We start from the raw sequence: 20,817 nt of genomic DNA on the forward strand, positions 1-20,817 counted from the left end.
AGCTTATCTGCTAGCTTTGTCTCCTGGCTTCTCCTTTCAAAATGACTCCCCTGGGGTGTTTTCCTTCTGCTTTTCCAAAGGTCTCTGGCTGTGTGGGCTCTGAAGCTTTTTCCAAAGTGGTTCCTTCTTAAAGGACTCCAGTAAGTGACACATCTTGAATGGGTAGAGGCACACCTCCATGGAAACCACTTAATCATCAGGTCCCACCCACATTTGGGTGGGTCACATCTCCATGGGAACAATAAAAAAATCCCATCCAGCAATATTGAAACAGGATTAAAGAACATGGCTTTTCTGGGGTACACAGCAGTTTAAAACTGGCACAGCATCTTTGGGTCCTTTCTTAGCTCTCCGGGGCAAACTCTGAATTTCATTGTGTCTGACTTCATCTTTTTGCAGTCTGTATCGGCTCTGAACTTTCTCCCTCTCCATGAGGTCTTTTAAGGACTCCAGTAAATTAATTAAGACTCACCATGAATGGGTGGACCACTACTCCATAGAAATAATCTAATCAAAAGGACCCACTCAGACAATAGGTCTGCCATCACACAATTGGATTAGGATTAAAAGAACGTAGCTTTTCAGGGGTACATAACAGTTTCAAACCAGCACAGAATACAAGTTTAGATTCTTTGACCCTCATTTCCATTTGGCTATGTTGATAAGATAAACCAATATTTTCTGTGATGCATATGGTACATATGTGTTCAATAACTGTGATGGTCTGAATCTGTGGTAGACCCCAGAAAAGCCATGCCCATTGATCCTCATTCAGTATTGCTGGGCGGGAACATTTTGATTGTTTCCATGAAGATGTGACCCACCCAATTGTGGGTGGTAACTTTTGATTAGATGATTTCCATGAAGGTGTGTCCCTACCCACTGAAGGTGGAGTTGCTTGCTGGAACCCTTTAAAAGGAAACATTTTGGAGAGAGCCCCTTTTGGTAGAGCCACGTGAAAGCCAGCAGACACCACCATGTTTGCCATGTGCTCTTCCAGCTGAGAGAGAAATGTTGAATGTCCTCGGCCTTCTTCAACAAGGGTATCTTTCCCCGGATGCCTTAAATTGGACATTTCTATAGATTTGTTTAAATTGGGACATTTTCTCGGCCTTAGAACTGTAAACTAGCAACTCATTAAATCCCCCTTGTTAGAAGCCATTCGGTTTCTGGTATATTGCATTCTGGGAGCTAGCAAACTAGAACAATAACAAGAGAATTTAAAAATCAACATTTATCTTATGTAATTGCCTTCATAACTTCAGGAGAATTTTTACGATAAGTTTACCTTTTGACTTGTGATTTTCCTTCACTTGTTAAGAAATACTGTTTGGACTCTTGGTTAAAATAGAAATGGATTTATGTAGTGTTTACACAGCAGTTCTTATTGGAAAATATAAAAAATATAGATTTAAGGTTTAGATTAACATCCAAAGTAATTAAACTGCTTATTGTTTTCCAAGGAAATAAAAGCTTTGCGAGATACTGTTTAGTGACTGATTTTATTCCATTAGTATTGTAATTTATATAAAATCTTATTTTTATATGAATTCAGATGTTTTAAACATTGTCTTTGAAATAAAATGGATTAAAAACCTGATATTTTATGATTAGTATCACAGGTGGAAGCATAACTTAGATTCTTTTCCTACTTGCGCAAGTATGACTTTTCTTTGGCTGTATATGTTTATACATTTCTAATTCTTCCTTATAAAAGGAAATGAGTTCATGTAGGCATATACTATTTACTATAGATGGGAACAGTTAGAAGTCTGTTTTATAGCATATAGAACTACCTCAAGGAGCTATGTTCTTAAATGAGAAATTGCCTACCTCATATGGAGGTTGAAAGGTCCAGTGTTTCTATGAGCATCTTTGTTACTTTGTTTTATATAATCACATTCTTCATCTAGCAGCTATATTAGGCCATTTGTTGATTGGAGTTATTCTCTTTTTAAAGTGAGAGTGTATTTTTGTTTTGTGAAGAATTTTGTATTTTATTATGTAATGTTAAAAAATGTTTTCCACCAAAACCTTAAAACCTACGTAGTTACTAACTGGTTATGTTAGATGTTTTGGCAGCAGCAGAACCTTTTAGATCACTCTATGTTATAATATAGCATATTTTAGCAAATGATACCTTCCTGGCATAAAACGAATAATGTTTCTTCCACGGGTTTTGGTTTATTTCCAGGTACTGATTATATTCTGGAGAAAAATTACTGCTTAATACATATGGTTCTTCCAAAGAATCAAAGATTCCCTTAAAGAAATGTCATAATTTCATTTTAAATTAAGGATGTTCCATTTTCAAGGAATGTTAAAACTTTATGAAATGACTTACTGTTTGAAGTGCTTTGGTTATTTAAGGAGTCAACTTATATAACTTTTGGTTTAAAAAATTAATTGAATATTTGTTACATGCCAGTCATTGTGCTTGCTTCTTTATATACTGTGTTAATCAGGGTTCTCTCAGAACAAAAAGGAGAGATCTGTAATTTATGACATTTATAAAGGTGCCTCATGCAATCGTGGGAATGTAAGAATCCAAAATCTGTAGGGCAGGCTGTGAAGTTGGTGGCTCTGATGAAAAGTCTGGACAAATTCCACAGGAGAGGCTCACTGGCTGAAGAAGCAGTAAGAATCTCTCTTCTCTCTTAAAAGCCTTCAGCTGATTGGTTTATCTCATTGTGAGAGACATGCCTTAGTTGATCACAGATGTAATCAGCCACAGATGCTGTCAGTTGACTGATGACTTAATATACCAGCCTTCTTCTTTATCAGCCAGCCACGAAATATCCTTGCAGCAACAACGGTCAGGCCAGTGCTTGCCTGAACAGACAACTGGGCATAATCAGTTGACCAAGTTGATACCAGAACCCAACCATCACAGTTCACCCCTTGTCAGCTTGGTAGCTATACAAATTACCTTGAAACACACTTAATTTCCAAATAGAATACAATTACAGACATATGTTTTACCTAACGATACTCAGCTGTCCTGCATAAAATCAGAAATGCATTGCATCTCTCCAGAATAGGGTGCAAGTCCTTAGGTTACATTCACTCTTAAACTTCATATCCTATGACTTAAATACTATAAGATGAACAATACAGTTTACGTCATATGATAAGAGGAAAACAAGATATTTGCTATGTACAATTGCAAATATACACATAACAAAACATGGAGGAAATATGCAGTCACAGTCCTTGTTTCTGTAACTGGTCACATGGTTGTAGTTCATATTTATCACTACCTTCTTCTACTACCCTTTCTGTGTTCCTTTTACCCCCTGCAAGCACTTCACTGGCCGCGGTTCTTTGCCAGGTGGGGTGACCCAGACTTTCATTCCTGAAGTTTCTGTGCCATTGGTAGTGCTGCGTGGATTGCATTGTTGCAATTTCACATTAAGAGATGCCCTGGGCAATCGCCTGTATTCCAAGAAAACTCTTCTTTAACTTCATTGTGTAGTTGCAGTCCTATCTCCCCTTGATAGTCAGGATCAATCACCCCAGACAGAACAGTAATCTCCTTTTGTGCCTATTGATTCTGCGGCATGAAAAGCCCAAAGTGGCAAAGTGCTATCTTTTTTTTTTTTTTTTTAACATGGGCAGGCACCAGGAATCAAACCCGTGTCCTCTGGCATGGCAGGCAAGCATTCTTGCCTGCTGAGCCACAGTGGCCCGCCCAAAGTACTATCTTAATTTGTAGTTCAGTGGTATCATCGTTGTGTCTCTTGGAAGGAGCACTCCTCCTTTTGGAGTTAAAACCCATATACCAGCAGAGCTTAAGGTTTCAGAGACGAAACAGAAATTTTCCTAGGAGATCACGAGGGGTGATACTGAGTGGTGCCACTCCCATGTTCACCTCTTAATTCCTGGACCCGTGAATCCTGGCTATGGAAGAAACACCACCATACAGTAGATGCTGATTTAGAACATATACAGCTTCCTGGAGAACATTGCCCCAGCCCTGTAAGGTATTGGCACCAGATGACACTGTAATTGGGTCTTCAAAAGGCCATTCCTCAGTTCTATCAACCCAGCTGCCTCTGGATGATGGGGAGCATGGTAGTACCAGAGAATTCCATGAACTTGTTGCCCATTCCTGCATTTCATTTGCTGAAAAGTAGGTTCCGTGATCAGAAGTAATACTGTGTGGAATACCATAACAGTGAATAAGGCATTCTCTAAGTCCACATATTGTAGTTTTTGCAGAAGCACTGTGTGCAGGAAACATAAACCCATACCTGGAATATGTGTCTATTCCAATTAGAAAAATTGCTTCCCCTTCCATGATGTAAGTGGTCCAATATACTCAGCCCACCACTAGGCAGGAGGTGAATGGTGCCATATCAGGGACTGAGTGTGGGTCTCTGCTGCTGGCAGTAGATTGGGCACTCAGCAATGGCCACAGCCAGGCTGTCCTAGGTGAGTGAAAGTCCATTTTGCTGAGCCCATGAATAACCTTTATCCCTACCACTATGCCCATTTTGTTCAGGAGCCCATTGAGCAATGGCAGGAGTGGCTAAGGGAAGAGGACGACTGGATTCCACAGGAGGGGTCATCTTATCTACTTGATTATTGAAACCTTCCTCTGCTGAAGCTACCCTCTGGTTAGCATTCATATGGAACGCAAATATCTTCATGTTATTTGCCCACTCAGTAAGGTCTATCCACATACCTCTTCCCCAGACCTCTTTGTTGCCAACTTTCCAGTCATGCTCCTTCCAAGTCCCTGACCATTCAGTCAAATCATAATCAACTGCCCAGGAGTCAGTATACAAATACACCCCTGGCCAGTTCTTTAAAGCAAGATGAACAACCAGGTGCACTGCTGTAGGTTCCACCCACTGGGAGGATTTCCCCTCACCATTGTCCTTTCAGGACATCCTGGAAAGGGATTGTAGTACTGCAGCTGTCCACTTTTGGGTGGTACTTGCATATTGTGCAGAATCGTCTGTAAAGCAGGCCCAAGTATTCTTTTTCTCAGTCAACGGACTATAAGAAACTTCCCAAAAGGCCATAGCTCTGGTCTGGGAAAGAAAAGGTGGTGTGGCAGGAGTGGGGGCCATTGGCATTTTGGCCACTTCCTCATGTAACTTACTTATGACTTTAGGACCTGTTCAGGTTCCTATATCTAATATATCTAATATACCATTTCCATTTTATGATGCAGTGCTGCTGTGCATGCCCAATTTTATGGCTTCGCAGGTTAGACAACACCCAGCTCATGATAGGCAGCTCAGGTCTCGTGGTAACTTGGTGGCCCATGGTTAAGCATTCTGTCTCTACTAAGGCCCAGTAGCAGGCTGAAAGCTGTTTCTCAAAAGAAGAGTAGTTATTTGCAGTGGATGGTAAGGCTTTTCTCCAAGATTGTGAGGGTCTACTTTTTGATTCTCCTATAGGGTCCTGCCAAAGGCTCCAGAAGCCTCCTTATTTGCCATTGATACTTCCAAGATCATTGGATCTCCTGGGTCATAAGACAAATGGCAGAGCAGCTTGTACAGGAGCCTGGACTTGTCACAGCATCTCCTCTTGTTCCAGTCCCCACTCAAAACTGGCAGCTTTTCTGGTCACTAGGTAAATGGACCGGAATAGACACACCAAAATGAGGAGTATGTTGTCTCCAAAATCAAAAGAGGCCAGCTAGGCATTGGACCTCTTTTTCAGTCATAGGAGGAGCCAGGTGCAACTGCTTATCCTTCAGCTTAGAAGGGATATCTCTATATGCCTCATGCCACTGGACACCTAGAAGTTGCACTGAGGTGGAAGGCCCCTATATTTCTGTTGGATTTATCTCCTATCCCTTGACATGCAATTGCCTTACCAGTAAGTGTAGAATAGTTGGTACTTCTTGTTCACTAGGTCCAATTGATATGATATCATCAATATAATGGGCCTGTATGATGTCTTGTGGGAGGGAGAAACAATCAAGGTCACTGTGGACAAGATTGTTACATAAGGGCTGGAGAGTTTGAGGTAGGATAGTGAAAGCATACTGCTGGCTTTGCCAGCTGAATGCAGATTTGTTTCTGGTGGTCCTTACTGACAGCTATTGAGAAAAAAGCATTTGCCAGATCAGTAGCTACATACCAGGTACCTGGTGATGTATTGATTTGCTCAAGCAATGATACCACATCTGGGACAGCAGCTGCAATTGGAGTAACCATCTGGTTAAGTTTATGATATTCCACTGTCATCTTCCAAGACCCATCTGTTTTCTGCACAGGCCACATAAGAGTGTTGAATGGAGATGTGGTGGGATCACCACCCCTGCATCCTTCAAATCCTTAGGAGTGACACTAATTTCTGCAGTCCCTCCAGGAATCTGGTATTGCTTCTGATATACTATTTTTCTAGGTAGGGGCAGTTTTAGTGGCTTCCACTTGGCCTTTCCTACCATAATAGCCCTCACTCCATGAATCAAAGAACCAGTGTAGGGATTCTGCTAGTTGCTGAGTGTGTCAATTCCAATTATGCATTCTAAAACTGGGGAAATGACCACAGTATGGTTCCATGGACCCACTGAACCCACTGTGAGATGGACCTGAGCTAAAACTCCATCAATCACCTGACCTCCCTAAGTCCCTTCTCTGACTGGTGGACCAGAGTGATGTTTTGGTTCTCCTGGAATTAGTGTCGCTTCTGAGCCAATGTCTAATAATCCCTGAAATATCTGATCATTTCCTTTTCCCTAGTGCCCCATCACCCTGGTAAAAGGCTGTAGGTATCCTTGAGGAAGGCTGCAAGGAAGGTTACCTGTATAAGTTTTGGGCAGTGTAAAATGGTCTTTCCCCCAGATACCCAGCCCTCTCCTCATTTGAGGGGCTCTGGGTCTGTAAACTGCTTCAAGTCTGGGAATTGATTAAGGGGCTATGTTTTTCTGTTTTTCTAATTCAAGTTAGACTTCTGTTCACTTGACCTAGGAATCTTCTGCTTATACAACTTAAACAAGAATTTAGTAGACTTCCCATCTATTTTACTTCTAGGTTCCCCATGATTTACTAGCCAATGCCATAAATCTCTGCAAGTCAGATTATTTTGATTCCTGTTTTGAGTCTGCTCTCCATTATGGTGGTCACGCCAACCTTGTCTGTGGTGATTAACTGTCGTCACATGGCTTCTGCCAACTCATGATCCAGTCATCCCCGATGTATTTAAGGATTCCAGCCTAGTGACAGCAGTTCCCACAGTAATATGTATCCTATAGAGAAGAGCAACTACAGAGCTCTTCAAGGATGATGTCTTACAAATTTATTTCTCAAGGTTCTGGTGAAAGATGTGTCCTCTGGACATTCCTGGGGTGTGTGAACAGGTCTTACATGATAAGTCCACTCAAACATTCCCATCTCTCTATGCCTCTGGATCCCCTCATCAGCATTATACCAGGGTAGTTCTGACATTTTGACTTCAGGTAATGTTGGCCACTGTTCTAGTTTGCTAGCTGCCAGAATTCAATATACCAGAAAGGGAATGACTTTTAAAAACAGGAATTTAATAAGTTGCTAGTTTACAGTTCTAAGACTGAGAAAATGTCCCAATTAAAACAAATCTATAGAAATGTTCAATCTAAGGCATCCAGGGAAAGATACCTTGGTTCAAGAAGGCCAGTGTTTCACAGTTTCTCTCTCAAAGTGGAAGGTCGCATGGTGAACACAGTCAGAGTTTCTCTCATCTGGAAAGGCATGTGGTGAACACGGTCAGGGTTCCTCTCTCATCTGGAAGGGCACATGGTGAACATGGCATCATCTGCTACCTTATTCTCCTGGCTTCCTGTTTCATGAAGCTCCCTAGGAGGCATTTTCCTTCTTCATCTCCAAAGGTCACTGGCTGGTGGACTCTGCATCTCATGGCTATGTCGTTCTTCTCTGCTCTCTCTGAATCTCCCCCTTTCTCCAAAATATTTCCTCTTTTGTAGGACTCCAGAAACAACAAAAAGAATGGAGACATGTTGTCACCTAATCCAGGCTATCACTCTTGATTAAATCACATCTCTAGGGAGATGTGCTAATTACAGATTCAAACATGCAATATTGAATAGAAATTATTCTGCCGTTACAAAATGGGATTTTGATTAAAACATGGATTTTCTAGGTGACATACATCCTTTCAAACCAGCACAGTTTTCTTCTAGAGGTTTTATGGGATTGGTTCTTATATTTAGGTCTTCAATCCACTTTGAGTTAATTTTTGCATATTAAGTTACATACAGTGTAAGGTAAGGGTCTTCTTTCATTCTTTTGGCTATTGATATCCAGTTCTCCCATGCCCATTTATTGAAAAGACTATTTTGTCCTAATTCAGTAGATTTGGGGTCCTTATCAAAGATCAGTTGACCGTAGATTTGGTGATCTATTTCCACACTCTCGATTTGATTCCATTATTCAGTTTTTCTGTCTTTGTGCCTGTACCGTGCTGTTTTGACATCTGTGGCTTTATGGTAAACTTTGAAATCAGGAAGTGTTAATTTTCCCACTTCATTCTTCTTTTATAGGATATTTTTAGTTATTTGAGGTTATTGAGTTATTTACTCCCTTCCAAATGAGTTTGATAACAAGCTTTTCCATATCTTCAGAGTAGGTTGTTGGACTTTTGATAGGTATTGCATTGAATCTGTGCATCATCTAACTACATGTAACCTTTCTATCCATGAGTAGGGAATGTCTTTCTACCTATTTAAATCTTCTTTGATTTCATTTAGCAGTGTTATGTAGTTTTCTGTGTATATGTCCTTTATATCCCTAGTTAAGGTTATTCCTAGATTTTGATTCCTTTAATTCATAGTCTGAGTGAAATTTCTTCCTTAATTGTCTCCTCAGTTAGGTCATTGTTTGTGTATAGAAACATTCCTAATTTTTGCACATTAATTTTATATCCTACCACCCTGCTGAATTTGTTTATTAGCTCAAGAAGCTTTGTTGTAGATTTCTCAGGATTTTCCAAGTATAGTTTCATGTCATCTGCAAATAATGAAAATTGTACTTCATCCTTTCTGATTTGGAAGCCTTTTTTATTTATTTATTTATTTTTATTTTTAAAAATTTATTAATTAAAAAAATAAAGAAACAAAATAAAACAACATACATAATCAGTAATTCACAATATCATCACTTAGTTGCATATTCATCATTTCTTAGAACATTTGCATTAATTCAGAAAAAGATAAAAAGACAATAGAAAAAAATAAAATGAACACAGGAAAGAAAAAAAAAAGATTATACCTACCATACCCCTTACCCCTTGCTTTCATTGATCACTAGCATTTAAACTAAATTTATTTTAGCATTTGTTCCCCCTATTACTTATTTTTATTCCATATATTCTACTCCTTTGTTGACAAGGTATATAAAAGGAGCATCAGACACAAGGTTTTCACAATCACACAGTCACAGTGTGACAGCTGTATCATTATTCAGTCATCCTCAAGAAACATGGCTACTAGAACACAGCTGTACATTTTCAGGCACTTCCCTCCAGCTTCTCCATTACATCTTGAATAACAATACTTGATGCATAAGAATAACCTCCAGGATAACCTCTCAACTCTGTTTGGAGTCTTTCAGCCACTGACACTTTGTCTTATTTCCCTCTTCCCCCTTTTGGTTGAGAAGGTTTTCTCAATCCCTTGATGCTAAGTCTCAGCTCATTCTAGGGTTTTTCTCAATCCCTTGATGCTGACTCTCCATTCATTCCAAGATCTCTGTCCCACGTTGCTAGGAAGGTCCACACCCCTGGGAGTCATTTCCCACATAGAGAGGGGTAGGGTGGTGAGACTGCTCGTTGTGCTGGGTGGAGAGAGGGGCCACACCTGAACAACAAAAGAGGCTCTCTTGGGGGTGACTCTTAGGCCTAAATTTTAAGTAGACTTGACCTATCCTTTGCGGGGTTAAGTTTCATATGAACAAACCCCAAGACTGGGGGCTCTGCCTATAGCTTTGGTTGTCCACATTGCTTGTGAGATTATCAAGAATTCAACTTGGGAAAGTTGAATTTCTTCGCGTTCTCACCATTCCCCGAAGGGGGCTTTGCAGATACTTTTCCACTCACTGATTGAATCACTCTGGGATTCATCGGGGCATCACTCTGGACAAACCAGCAAAATCTCATGTCCTACCTGAGATTCCAAGTACTTATGGTGTTCAATCAAACTATCTACATAAGTTATATTAGGAAATGCACTAGTCAAAATATAAATTTTGTACCAAATAAACATTTTTTGCTTTAGTCTCACACAGAAGGTGACATTTTAAAATATTAATTACCATCTATTTTCAGTACCCTGCAATAATGACATTCCTTTGTTCTTCCTCATGCAAAAACATTTTTAAAATTGTACCTTGTACATTTCACTATTATTATACACTCTAGGCATTCCAAGATTATACCATCTCAATCTTTAACATCTATCTTTCTTTCTGATTTCATTTATGTGCCCAGCCCTCCTCCCTCTATCATTCTCACATGCAGCTTCATTCAGTGTTTTAACATAATTATATTATAGTTAGGTAGTATTATGCTGCCCATTCCTGAGTTTTTGTATCCAGTCCTGTTGCACAGTCTGTATCCCTTCAGCTGATTTGGAAGCCTTTTATCTGTTTTTCCTGTCTGATTTCTCTAGCTAGAACTTCTTGTACAATGTTGAATAATAGAGTGATAGAGCGCCTTCTTGTCTCATTCCTGGTCTTAGGGGGAAGGCTTTCAGTCTCTTACTATTGAGTATGATGCTGGCTATGGGTTTTTTATATATGCCCTTTGTGATATTGAGGAAGTTACCTTTGATTCCTACCTTTTAATGTATTTTTACCAGAAAAGAATATTGAATTTTATTAAATGCTTTTTAAACTTCAGTCAAAATAATCATGTAAAATTTCCCTTTTGATTTGTTAATGTGTTGTGTTATATTGATTGATTTTCTTGTGTTAAGCCACCCTTGCATTCCTGTTGTAAACTCTACTTGGTCATGGTTTATAATTGTTTTAATGTGTAATTGGATTTGATTTGCTAGTATATTGTTAAGATTTTTTGCATCTGTGTTCTTTAGGGAGATCGGCCTGTAGTTTCCTTTCTTACAACATCTTTTCCCATTTTTTTTATTAGGGTGATGTTAGCTTCCTGAAATGAGTTTGGTAGTGTTCCTTTTTCCTCAAATTTTTGAAAAATGGGTAGAATTGGTGTTAGATCTTTTTGGAATGTTTGGTAAAATTCCCCTGTGATGCTATCTGGCCCTCAGCTTTTCTTTGTCAGAAGATTTTTGATGACTGATTGAGTCTATTTACTTGTGATTGGTTTGTTGAGAGCTTCTATTTCTTCTTGAGTCGATGTTTCCAGGAATTTGTCCGTTTCATTTAAGTTGTCTCATCTGTTGGCATATAGTTGTTCATAGTAGCTTCTTATAATTTTTTTATTTCTTCAGGATCCATGGCAATGACTTCCCTCTCATTACTGTTTTCTTTTTTTTGTATCCTCTCACCCCCGTTTTTTTTTTTTTTTTTTCACATGGGCAGGCACTGGAAATTGAACCCGGGTCCTCGGGCATGGCAGGCAAGCATTCTTTCCTGCCGAGCTACCGTGGCCCACCCCCCCCTTTGTTTTTATTTTTTTATTTTGTTGGCCTAGCTAGGGGTCCATCGAGCTTATTGATTTTTGCAAAGAACCACCTTTTGGTTTTATTAATTCTTTCCATTTTTCTTTTGTTCTCCAATTCATTTAATTTTGCTTCGATATTTATTTCTCTTTTTCTGTTTGCTCTGGGTTTAGTTTGCTGTTCTTTCTCTGTTTCCTCCGGGGGGGGTGTTAAGTCCTTGTTTTTTGCTCTGTTTTTTTAAATATAGACATTTAGGGCAGTACATTTCCTTCTCAGCACTGCCTTTGCTGCATTCTATAAGTTCAGCATTCTCATTTTCATTAGTCTCCAGGTAGTTACTTATTTCTCAGCAATTTCTGCCTTGATCCATTGGTTATTTAAGAGTGCATTATTTAATCTCCATATATTTGTGAAATTTCTGGCTCCTTGGTAGTTATTGATTTCCAGCTTTATTCCATTGTGATCAGAGAAAGTACTTTGAATAATTTCAATATTTTAAAATCTTTTTTTGTAAAGACTGGTTTTGTGCCCCAGCATATGATCTATCCTGCAGAATGTTCCATGAGCAGTAGAGAATAATGTATATCCTGGTGTTTTGGCATGTAACAACCTACATATATCTGTTATGTCTAAATCATTTATCATTTATTTAATTGTTTTTGTTCTCTATTTCTTTGTTGATCCTCTACCTGTTTATAGAGGAGTGTGGTGTGTTGAACTCTCTCCCACTGTTATGTTTTAAACAGCTATTGCTCCTCCCTTCACTTTTGCCAATGTTGCTTCCTGTATTTTAGAACTCCTTGATTGGGAGCATAAATATTTATGATTGTTATTTATTCTTGGTGAATTATCCTTTTTATTAATATGTAGTATCCTTCTTTATCACTTAGGATGTCTTTACATTTAAAGTCTATTTTGTCTGATATTATTAGGGTAATTAGTCCCGCTTTATTTTGGTTATGGCTTTCATGGACATCTTTTTCCATCTTTTCTTTTTCAATCTAATTGTATCCTTGGGTCTAAGATGAGTCTTTTGTAAGCGGCATATAACTGTATCATTCCTTAATTCATTCTGCCAATCTGTATCTTTTAATTGGTGAGTTCAGTCTGTTAACATTCAAAGTTATTACTGCAAATGCATTTCTTAAATCTACTGTCTTATCCTTTGGATTTTATTTGTCAGATCGACATATTCTTTTCCCTCTTCCTCTTTTTTCCTTTAAGTTACCCTTAGTGGTACTCTTCAGTTCTATGCCTTCTTCCAGTCCTCCCTCTCCTATCTTTTTTTTCAGCCGACAGAATTACCCCCTTTAGTATCTCTTGTCAGGCTGGTCTCTTGTTGACAGATTCTCTCAGCATTTGTTTATCTGTGAAAATTTTAATCTCTCCCTCACTTTTGAAGCACAGTTTTGTCTGGGTTCAGCATTCTTCACTGGAAGTCTTTCTCTTTCAGGATCTTAAATATAACACTGCCTTCTTGCATCCATAATGCCTTTTTGGGTAGTCTGAGTTCAGTCTCATGTAGTTTCCTTTGTACATAGTAGATCACTTTTCTCTTGCCACTTTCAGGATTTTCTGCTTCTCTTCAACATTAGACAGACTGATCAGTATGTATCTTTGAAAGGCCTCTTTGAATTTATTCTATTTGGGGTTCATTGGAATTCTTTGATTTGCATATTTATACATTTTTTAAGGGTTAGGAGTTTTCCCTCATTATCTCCTCAGCTAATCTTCCTAGCTCCTTACTCTTCTCTTCTCCTTCTGGGGCACTGGTGATTCATACATATGTGTACTTCATTTTCTCCTTCATTTCTCTGAGATCTAATTCAAGTTTTTCCATCTTTTTTTGCCATTTGCTCTTTTATGCATTTGAATTCAATTGTCCTGTCCTTTAGTTTGCTTATTCTTTTTTCTACTTCTTCAAATCTGCTGTTGTGTTTCTCTAGTATATTTTAGATTTGGTCTATAGCATCTTTAATCTCTGTGATATATGCTGTTTTTCTCTTTAATCATTCAAATTCTTTAATCTCTGTGATATATGCTCTTTTTCCCTTTAATCATTCAAATTCTTTCTATGCTCTTCTAGTATGTTCTTGATGTTCTTTTAGTTATTAGCCAACCCATTGAATTTATTTTAGTATGGTTGTGTGGACATCTTTGATTAGTTGTTCTAAAGTCTGTATCTCCTCTGGTGTTTTAATTTTGTCGTTAGGCTGGACTTTATCTTCCTGCATCTTCATCATATGCTTTGTGATTTTCTGTTGCATTTGAGGCATGTAATTATCTTACAGGGTTATTTTGGGAGATGATTTCCTTCAGTAGTGTAAGATTTTGTCTTTACAGGATGGGCGTGTGGCAGGATGCTGGGCATGGGATGGGGCATAGCTGCAAGGTGGCGAGTTGGTACAGGGCTAGGTGTGGGGCAGGGACACTGTACTGGTGCCCGGGAGCATGGAGTGCAGGGTGCAGAGTTGTGAGGGAGCAGTGAGGGGGCCGTGCGGGACAGGTGCAGCTTGGCCAGGCCTTGGGGTACATGGGTAGGGTGCAGCATGGAGGAAACTGAGGCAGGATACAGTGGGAGGCATATTTGGGGGGCTGCGTGGGTGAACAGGGGCAGGTGTGTAGGAATGGGGCAAGTGCTTATGTGAAACACAGGGATTATGAGTGTTGGGGCATGGAGGTTAGGGCATAGCTGGGCAGGGTGTGTGTGAATGGTGGATGGTGGGTAGGGCTGGCAGGGTGCTGGTGTGAAGGGAGCTGGGTGTGGGTGCATGCTTGCACAGGATGGGGGGATCCAAGACACAGATACGAGAGTGCTCAGAGGTGGGGCAGAATTACGCAGGTCGCTGGGGTGGCCGTGAGGTGGTGGAGTGGGGCATGCATCCTTGTATTGGGAGTGTGGGGGATGGCCTGGTACAGGTGCACAGGTGCAAAGTAAGTGGCCAGCGTGGGAGTGTGTGCATGCAGAGATTGTGGGGTGAGGTGTAGGTGTGCATGTGCACTGGGCGCAGGGATGGGGGAGCCGGAGTGAGGGTGTGTGCATGGCACAGATGTGCACAAGCGCATCTACGGCGATGTGGTGGGGGATCCAGGACATGGATGCAAGTGTACTTTGGGGCAGGTTGCTGGTGTAAGGGTTTTGGTCAGGGGAAGTCCTGGGTGCAAGTGCGCAGGTGTGAGGGACTGGGGTGCGGGTGTGCACAGGTCATATATGTGGACTGGGGCAGCAGTGCGCATGTTTATGGGCCAAGGGTCAGTGTGCAGGTGTGTGCCTGCACAGAGCCCAGGGTTGAGGGCCAAGACAAGGGCACATGCCTTCTTAGGGCAGAGGGGATATCATTGTGGCATGGATGTGCAGTAGAGCGCAAGAGAGGGAGGATCGGGCTAAAGGCAAGGTGCAGGTGCTTGGGTCCTAGTGGGGGCAGGGCGAGGGTGCAGCATGTATGAGGCAGCGGGGTTGTTGTAGCACAGATGCACACGCAAGCATCTGTGGGGAGTTGCAAGGGGCTGGGATGCAGATGCAGGAGTGTGCAGGCATAAGTCACAGGTGCACAGATCATGGGGGTGCAGTGGGTCAGCTTATTGGGAGTGGCCTGGCATGAATGCACAGGTGCGAGGAGGGTCACAGGTGTGGGGGGGGTGCAGGCTGGTGGCTAGCGCATGGGTTTGTACCTGTGCGGAGCTCAGGGTTGGGGATTGGGTGGGAGTGTATGTGTGTGTGCTCTTAGGGAGCGGGTTGGGCAATGTGGCATGAATGCATATTAGATCCCAGGGGAGGAGGGGACAGGCAAGTTTGGGTGTCTGTAGGTGGGGGGGTAAGGTGAGCATGCGCTGGTACCTGGTGGGGTGGTGGGGATGGGCTGATGGGTGAGAGTTTGACACCTTCAAGGAATGCAGCTTGACTTACTTCCTAGACCCGGTCTCCCTGTCCGTGCACTCCTAAGGGCTCTGGGCCTCCATTTGGAAAGGGGCACATTTAGGCTCTTTGCACTAGCTGGATGGTCTTTGGTTCTCTGTGTCTCAATTCCTCAGCTTTTTCAACCAGAGCCTCCTTATGTGGTGTATTCAGGTTCACTTGCACCCTGAATTCGCTGTCCCAGTCATTTTTCTGGCACTTCTCTAGCCATTCCTTGTTTCATAGATTTTTAAAGGCTGCAGAGTCATGTGCTTTGTAATGTTACACAAGTTGTACAAATTTCTGTAAACCCTAAAACTGCACACATCAGTTTTTATTTTGTCTACTAAGATGATACATGCCTAGGGCCAAGCCACTGTAAAAATAGACTATGGTAAAAGTACCCAATAACTGGTAGTGGTTATTATCATATTGTCATTCTTTCAGTGAGCAAAATGTTAATTATTTGTCAACTTATAATACTTTAATTATTATCTTCATTGGATGAAAACATAATCTGACTTTTTTTTTTTCTTGGCAGCAACTTGAATTGGTGGAACCAAGTGGCTGGATTCATGTTCCCTTAACTGATAATCATAAGAAGCCAACTCGCACATTCATGATACAGATTGCTGTTCTAGCCAATCACCAAAATGGAAGAGACACCCATATGAGGCAAATTAAAATATACACACCAGTAGAAGAGAGCTCCATTGGCAAATTTCCTAGATGTACAACTATTGATTTCATGATGTATCGTTCAATAAGGTGACTTTAAGACAAACCAAACATAATTTGGTTTCATTTTGTGATTAAATATTATATCGAGTATTTTTTTGGAAGAAAACAGTTATTTTGCAAATCTGTATGCATTTAAAAGTATTTTATTGTAACTTTAATAAATAGATGCATTTTGTGTTATGCTATCTTCATCTTTCTTATGTTAAAGCTCACATATTTTACATGATTACAAATGGATTTGAAAAGTCCATCATTACATTTTTTTCTATATTAAAAGAAAATGAGTTGAATTGATGATGTTAAAATGTACACAATTTTTTACTTATAGGTGATTATTTTATATGGTGGTCATATATTAGAGTAATGAGTTACTGCATGTTTGTTAACAAAACCATGTTTTATCAATATAGTCTTTAAAAGGCCAAAATTATTGTTTTCTATCCAGAGGAAGTTTTTCTTTTAATACTGAACCAGATTAAAAGCATAGTCAAACCATGCTTAGTAGTAGGTGTCTGATAAGAACCATATGTTTTGTGAAATAATTGTCTCATATTTACTTCCATGAAATGCTTCTAAATGTAGGGTTATCTATATTCTAATGATATTATATCAGAGATTACCAGCATAAACTGGTGTTTATTCTAATACAAATGATGTTAGAAGCTTCAAATTTGTGTCTGGCACATAGCATTCCTTGGGATATTACACTTCTTAGAAAGTTTTCAAAATATATAAAATCATTCTTTATACGTAAAAACATTTTAAAGAAGTTTAAACATGTTTTATTTCTGTGGTTTAAAATGAAGATTTGATTCAGAATACTTATTTTTTATTTATTATTTTTGAAGAATAGTTAGTTAGCTATAGAACTTCCCCAGATTGGCTCTTGTTTGGAAAGATTGCTCAGTACTAGTTCTTGCATTGCTGAATAGACTGAAGTCTTAAATAGTAAAATAATAGTGTTTTAATTTATTCCTGCAGAATACTAATTTACTTACTATAAAAAAAGAGTTTCAGTTTTCACTCATCAAAAACTCTGCTTTTTCCTATGAATTCTAGTAAGAATTTTACTGTTGTCATTTTAGTTTAGTTTTTTTTTTTTTTTTTGAAGTGTGCTAGTGATCTTTAGGGTCATTTTTCCACCAGAAAGTTAAGTCTGTACCCAAAACTTACTTGGGCTCACCAAATTAAGCAAGATATAGGTATAGGATTCTGGGGAGGGAGGAAGAGAGGATTGAAGGAAAACACAGAATTACAAGAAAAGGAAAGTCAAAGAAATAATAATGAAATAATTACTGGCACTGTATTAAATACTTTAGGCTGATAAGGAAAACAATGATATAAACAACTGGGTCTTAGACTAAGAGGTGGAGAAATCTAATACAAAGTTAATTTAGTATGTTGGGGCATATTGACTGATTTTTTAAATAGTTTTCTTAAAGGAAAAAAAAGATGACTATTTATATAATCCATTCTGTTACCTAAGTCTCTTACTTTGCTAAGAAACTCCTAGAATCAAGAGGGATTAAAAAGAGTATTGAGAACATTGGTATGTTTTTTTATTTCTACTTTCTTCCTCTATTTTTCATATACCATCTAGCTAAAAAGGTCTCAGCTGACTCCCCTGTAACATTTACAGAATTTAGAAATTCCCACTGCTTTGCATGTGTTCTAGTTAGCTATCTGCCGGAATGCAACACACCAGAGATGGATTGGCTTTTAATAAATGGGGATTTGTTTTGTTGGTTCTTCAGAGGAAAGGCAGCTAACTTTCCACTGAGGTTCTTTCTTATGTGGAAGGCACAGGATGGTCTCTGCTGGTCTTCTCTCCAGGCCCCTGGGTTCCAACAACTTTCCCTGGGGTGACTTCTTTCTTAATCTCCAAAGGCCTGGGCTGAGCTGCGAGTGCTGAGATGAGGAATGCCGAGCTGCTTAGGCTGTGCTACATTGTGCTCTCTCATTTAAGCACCAGCCAATTAAGTCAAACATCACTCATTGCAGCAGACATGCCTCCTAGCCGACTGCAGATGTAATTGGCAACAGATGAGGTTCATGTACCGTTGGCTTATGTCCACAACAACAAGATTAGGTATGCTCACCTGGCCAAGTTGACAACTGAATCTAACTAACACAGCATGGAAGTCTTATATAATTGTTCATAATAGTGAGGTGATAGTATATGGAACATGATAAAATACAGATCCTAAGAAAGGAATTCTAAGGTTAGCAATTCTTCGCAAGTCTGGCAGAATTGATGAGGGAAGAAGAAAAAAAAGTCAGCCCCCCTGTCAGCTATAGACTTATCATATTAAACAATATAAACTGAAGGCAAAATAGCAACAACAATAACAGCTACTTTTTATTGGCTACTTACTATTTGCTGGCCACTGGGCTAAGTGATTATATTGATTATTCATTTAATCTGCTATTACTTTCATTTTGCAGAGCAGGAAGTTGATGTTTAGAGGGGTTATCAATGGCAGACGTTGTTAGTTGTCTACCCAGTCTCTATGCCCCCTTTTTCCTTGCTTAGAAACTGTGCTCATCCCTAGTAAATACTGATTTGCCTAAGTCAGTAATGACATTTTTGCTGTTCCTCACTTTCCCAGACATACGTGCCTTCCAGGTGGAGGTAGTCATTTGACCTGCCTCAAACCAACAAGACCTAAGGAGTATGCTGGAGATTTCTGGGGAACTTTTCCTTTCCCCATAAAGAAGGACATATGTGGCTAGTGCCATTCTTTCCCCTTCTTTATCCCTCAACTGCCAATGTGATAGCTAGGGCTATAGCATTTATCTTTTTTTTTTTTTACTGGTTACTCCAACAAATTTATTGTGTGACTTTATACCATTCAATTTTAGCCATCTCTAAATTTTCCTCAAACAGTATAAATTTACTGCTTAATCTTAATACAAGTGTGGATGGCATTTTAAAGATTTTTTGTAATTTTATAACTACCATTTAAAGAAACCCTGCCATTTTTCCCATTATTAACAGTTAGTGCAACTTAAAAAAAAAGCTTGTATTCACGCTTCAGGATGGCACTATGGAACCTCTGGCAAAGAAGATCTTTAAAGAAATTTTAGTAGCAGAAGTTATGGGCATATGTGGAGATTATTTTTTGTTTAATAAAGCAAACACAAGCCAAGATTTCAGGCAAACAATAAGCAAGAAATTTCCCTTCATTTCAGAAGTTTGTAACAAATTCCTTGAACATTCTGGAATGTGTAGAATTAAACAGCAAGATCAAGAAAGTGGTAGAAGAGCAAAAATTAGGACCAGTCATCACATTCAGCCTCACATCTAAGCTGTTTGAGAGCTTTGGAGGGAGGAGAAAAAAGATAATCCCACCACACTGTAGCCTGTTGGCAGTCCGAGGAGCATCCTACTGAATAACGGGCACTTGTGGCCTGCCGTGGCCTGCACCTCCTCGTTTCCCACCCACTATGCAAAATCCACTGCTTGTTTGTTTTCTTCGGTATCATTATTTATTGTCCAAGATTAATGTTTTACAAATTAAAGACCAAGAAGGATGCAAATGCTCTAAAGATTTTTTCCCGCTGAACAAACTTACTTGGTAATAGACTAGAAACCAGTGCTATTAATATCAGAAATTTTAAAAATGTCTATAACACACATAAAGTTACGTAGCAAACTCACACATTATAAAAATAGCTTGCCTTCCTAAAAAAAGTAACTTCTAACAGAGTAAATACTTCCTAATCCTACATGCTGTCTAGTTGGGAGATAAGAAAGCCATTCCTTCCAGGTTATAAAGGTCCTCCAAAAATATTTACATCTTCAGAAATTCTAAGTCAAGGATATCTTAAAACCACATAAAAATATTCAAGGTACTTACTTGCATTATCTTTGTTAGCTGTGACATTCATAAAAATGTTATCAAATTTGGATCCCATATTGTTCTAGTTTGCAAGCTGCTGGAATGTGATATACCAGAAATGGAATGGCTTTTAAAAATGGTAATTTAATAAGTTGGAAGTTTACAGTTCTGAAGCTGTGAAAATGCCCAAATTAAAGCAAGGATATAGAAATATCCAATCTAAGTAAGGTTGATGATGTTCAGGGTTTCTCTCTCAACTGGAAAGGCACGTGGTGAAATGGTGATGTCTACTAGCTTTCTCTCCAGGCTTCTTGTTTCATGAAGCTTCCCGGGGGCATTTTCCTTCTTCATCTCCAAAGGTCTCTGACTTGTGTGGGCTCTGTGGTTCTTATGGCTCTGAAGCTTTTTCCAAAATGTTTCCTCTCTTAAAGGATTCCAGTAAAGTAATCAAGGTCCAAATGGAATGGGTAGAGTCACATCTCCCTCTAATCAAAGGTTAATATCCAGAATTCGGCGTGTCACATCTCCATGGAGTTAATCTAATTGAATTTTCAACCTATAGTACAGGGTTAAAAGAAATGGCTACCTCCACAAGATGATCAGAATTAAAAAACATAGCTTTTCTAGGGTATTTTAAACCGGCACACATATTTTCATCCAATAGGTGGCCAAACTTAGAAAGAAAAAAATTAATTTATTAGAAAATTTGAAACATGTAAGATAGTTAATACCTTCAGGTAGTACACTAA

General features: G+C 39.3%; 1 protein-coding gene and 1 long non-coding RNA gene across 7 annotated transcripts in view; one reads left to right on the top strand and one right to left on the bottom strand.

The window, feature by feature from the left end:
- The window catches only part of ANAPC10 (anaphase promoting complex subunit 10), a 218,519-nt gene that overhangs the window by 123,733 nt on the left and 73,969 nt on the right, over window positions 1-20,817 (top strand). For 4 of the 6 annotated variants that reach the window (XR_013167480.1, XR_013167479.1, XR_013167481.1 and 1 more), the window contains exon 5: window positions 16,027-16,253. Coding sequence is in view for 1 of the 6 variants with exons in the window: in XM_077139919.1 (XP_076996034.1) it covers window positions 16,027-16,253 (227 nt within the window). In the remaining 5 variants the exon portion in view is untranslated. Of the gene's footprint in view, window positions 1-16,026; window positions 16,254-20,817 lie in introns of those variants that run through there. The other 2 variants (XM_077139920.1, XM_077139921.1) reach the window with 1 other exon arrangement.
- LOC143666275 (uncharacterized) overlaps window positions 1-20,817 on the bottom strand; it is a 144,531-nt gene that overhangs the window by 47,172 nt on the left and 76,542 nt on the right. The gene's annotated exons all lie outside the window — the stretch shown is intronic.

This window comes from Tamandua tetradactyla, chromosome 22 (genome assembly GCF_023851605.1).
Source record: "Tamandua tetradactyla isolate mTamTet1 chromosome 22, mTamTet1.pri, whole genome shotgun sequence".
Taxonomy (NCBI): domain Eukaryota; kingdom Metazoa; phylum Chordata; class Mammalia; order Pilosa; family Myrmecophagidae; genus Tamandua; species Tamandua tetradactyla.